At 49.9% G+C, this 3,682-nt stretch overlaps 1 protein-coding gene across 1 annotated transcript in view; it reads right to left on the bottom strand.

Annotated features, from left to right (window-relative positions):
- Abcg1 (ATP-binding cassette, sub-family G (WHITE), member 1) overlaps nt 1–3,324 on the bottom strand; it is a 54,605-nt gene extending 51,281 nt beyond the window's left edge. The window contains exon 1 of the mRNA XM_013027346.1: nt 3,086–3,324. Coding sequence (XP_012882800.1) covers nt 3,086–3,305 — 220 coding nt within the window. The 5' untranslated portion in view covers nt 3,306–3,324. The remainder of the gene's footprint in view (nt 1–3,085) is intronic.
- Between the last annotated feature and the right edge of the window lie 358 nt (nt 3,325–3,682).

Below are 3,682 nucleotides of genomic sequence, written 5' to 3'. Positions count from 1 at the left end.
GCTTGCGTGCTTCCGGCCGGCTGCTTGCGTGCTTCCGGCCGGCTGCTTGCGTGCTTCCGGCCGGCTGCTTGCGTGCTTCCGGCCGGCTGCTTGCGCCAGGCAGTCCGATGGGGCTGTGTGCTAAGCAAAGCCTGGCCACCGCGTTAGGCCACACAGAGGAAGACTTGCTGCTCTTTTCCCCAGCCTGCCTCTGCCAGGGCCAGGAGCCTGAGCAGGCCCCTGGCCTCAGTTTCCTTTCTACTCACTGAGAGGAAGGTGACAATTATTTCCAACCTTACATTCATGCTGGAATGGTAAGCCATGTTGATTCTGAACTATAGGACCGAGGAACAAAGGGTACATGGGAGGACCCGGAAAGAGAAGAAGGCACAGGAGGAAGCTTCTGTGGCAGAGGAAGAGGAGAACTGGGGAAGAAGTCAGGCAGCTAATCACGCCCCGCTGGCTGAACAGCTAACAACTGAGACACGCCAGGCTGAGCATCTCTGTCATCCTCTACCATCTCTGAGTCACAAGCCAGTCCCGCAGGGCCGTTTCCCGTTCCTCTCCCGCCTGAGAGGTTACTACAGGGCAAGTGTCTACTTCGTGGCTACCTGGCCGAGCGTCCATGAAGACTGGTGAGAATGAACACTTGTGGCCCTGTCTCACTAAGAAGCCATTGCCTGGGCTGGGGATGTAGCTCAGTGGTGGAGGCTGGCCTACGCTGTTCTGAGGCCCTGGGTTTCATCTCCAACACCAAAAACAAAAGCAAAACAGTCATCTCCTAATGGCTGCGTTTGGTGGTGAAGGTGGCCCATTTAACACTTAGAGAACCACGGTGGGCATGAGGCGATGCTTCCTGCTTGCCAACACTGGCAGAGCCCGTCCTGTGCCAGGCTTCCCGTGTAGAGGCGCCCAGGTTTCCAAGCACGGCAGCCATGTCCATCCCCGAGGCCCGCGGGGCAGCTCCAAGGCCACACGGCAGGAGAACACGCATCACTCTGCCCCGCGCAGCTCGCCACAATTTGCCTACATAAAACCCACTTGATTCCTTTTTCTGTAAAAATCTTCTTTCCAGTTGAGAAGGAAAATGTTGTGTCCTTATGTTGAAATTCCAACAGGGTTCAGAGAATGGGCCCAAACCTGAGCCTGGTGCAGAATTTCTTTCTTAACAAAACAGGTTGGCATGCTCTGAAAATCCAAGTATCAGATAACAGGGCTACACAATCAGCCCTTGAGAGTGGCAGATCAGTTCCTGCTTGTGCAAACACACAGGCAGAATCATCCAACAAGCCCTGGGCCCCCAGGTCCCAGGAATCAGTCTATCAAGGTGACAAAAGTATGTTTACAACCAATACCTGACTACTTAGCCAACAATCTCAGAGGCTTTGCTTGCTTCAGGAAAACAGAAAAAAAAGGGAGAAGAGAAGAGATAAAAATGAAAAGAGTCTTCAATGGCTTTTTTCAACAAAAGAAAGAAGAATCAAGTCTGGATTTAAGTTGAGAGACCTAAAACAAAAATGACAGTCTTCCAGTGGCACTTGTCACTTTGGCTGTCACTAATTCCTCTCAGAGCCCAGCGTCTCTTGGTGATGTCTGCCATGCTCTCCAGCTCCTCCACTCGGGACTAAGTGAATGCTCACGAAGCAGAGGGAGATAGAGAATAACGTTCTCAAAAGAAGCAGACAAAAGCCAGGCACCACAGGCTCATGCCTATAATCCTAGCTACTCAGGAGGCTGAGAGCTGAGGATAGAGGTCAAAGCCAGCCCAGGCAGGAAAGTCTGTGAGACTCTTATCTCCAATTAATCACAGAAAAAGCTGGAAGTGGCCCTGTAGCTCAAGTGGTAGAGCACTACCCTTGAGCTGAAGAGCTCAGGGACAGCACCCAGGCCTAGAGTTCAAGCCCCTTGACTGACAAAAAAGAGAAAAGAGAGAAAGAGAGAGAGAGAGAGAGAAGGAAAGAAAGAAACAAAGAAAGAAAGAAAGAAAAAGAAAGGAAGAAAGAAAGAAAGAGAGAGAAGGAGGGAGGGAGGGAGGAAGAGGGAGGGAGGGAGGAAGGAAGGAAGGAAGGAAGGAAGGAGGAAAGAAGGAAGGAAGGAAGGAAGGAAGGAAGGAAGGAAGGAAGGAAGGAAGGAAGGAAGAAGCAGAAGAGGCTAAGAATGAGTCCTGGCCCAGGGAGGCATGGATGCTCCATGCCTGGAAAGTCTAGAGCTAGAGACAGTTGTTCACAGACTCAAACTGCCCGTCCTCAGACCCCTTCAGGCTGGGTGCAAAGCCTGCAGCCGGTGGTTTTCTAGTGGTGCCTTAGGCTCCACCCTTCTGCTTCTGCCATTCTTAAAGTCACACAGCTTCTTTGTAACAGGTCACCAGCACCATCTCCCAAGAGTCCTTACATATCATCACATAAAAATGACAGGGCTGCACCATGACCCTGGCTGGGTTTTCAGCACTTCAAACTTGGGAGGCAGCACCTGCCTTCCTTTTGGCTGGAAAATGGTTGTATATTGAAAGATTGACATAAACTAACACACAGCATCCACCACTGAGGACCTCTGAGTTCAGACCAGAAGCCGCACATGTGGATGATCTGCATGAAACTGTTTGTACTGCCTGAACACCAGCCCTTGTCTGGAAATGGTAACTACAAAATCTCTGCACAAGTGGAAGTTTCCACCTGACCTCATGTGACCCGCCACAATCAAAATCCAGGTACACTAAAAACACTGCATAAATTTACCTGCAGACCATGTTTATAAGTTAGATAAACATGAAACACAGATGTAAGTTATACTTGGGTCCTATCTCCAAGATACTACATGATGGGAATGTAAATATTCCAAAAATCTAAAAAATAAAAAATCCAAAATCTGAACTATGGATGGCCCTGGTTATTTCCAAGGCAGAATACTGGCCGTGCAGTAAGAGTCCGGAATTTCAGAGCTCATCCCATGCCCCCTGCCCACTTCAGAGGGGAGAAGTCAGATACAAAGAACTAAACCCATTGGCTGAGACCGCAACAGCGCTGAAACCCAACATCCAGACCCAGATTTTCCCCAGACACGCTTCCACGTCCTTCGCTAGCTTCTCCTAGCTCAACCTCCCACCTACCTTTCTTCCTCCACCACGGGCCTTCAGGAACCGAGTAGGAAAGGTCCTTGAATTCAATGTTCACAGCTGCTCTCCGAGGCAGGGAGGAGAAGCGCTGCGCCTCCGTGAGGTTGTTGTCCACTTTCTTTAGGTGTCCATTCAGAAGGTCCGTCTCGGCCTCCTCCATGCCACTGGAGACAACCTCGTCCACCGAGACGCACACCGACTTGGGCTCCGTCATCGCTGCAGAGTAACTGCTGGCATTCTAGAAAACAAGATGTGTTATTGTTACGTGGAGAGAAAGAACATCAGAAACTTGCCACTTGACTCAATCATCGATTATTAATAGGGACACTTGCTACGGAAGACTGGAGCCGCGGAGGGGAGGAGACTGGCCCCTGGGGGGCTTGTCATGCCCAATGGCCACTTTTCCCTCTAGTAAAGAAGATACCAGAGACAAAATGATAAACTGGCCTATAGGACTTACTTTGAAATCATAAAATCAAATCACGAGACCATAATAAATGAGTCACTTGGTCACCATGGAAAGTTACCTCTCTGTATGGTCCACTCATAAAATCGATCATAAAGAGAGACAAGGCTCCTACGGCACGGATA

Source organism: Dipodomys ordii, unplaced genomic scaffold (genome assembly GCF_000151885.1).
Source record: "Dipodomys ordii isolate 6190 unplaced genomic scaffold, Dord_2.0 Scaffold103, whole genome shotgun sequence".
NCBI lineage: Eukaryota > Metazoa > Chordata > Mammalia > Rodentia > Heteromyidae > Dipodomys > Dipodomys ordii.
Note: the sequence above shows the minus strand (reverse complement) of the source record. Positions and strands in the feature narration are given on the sequence as shown.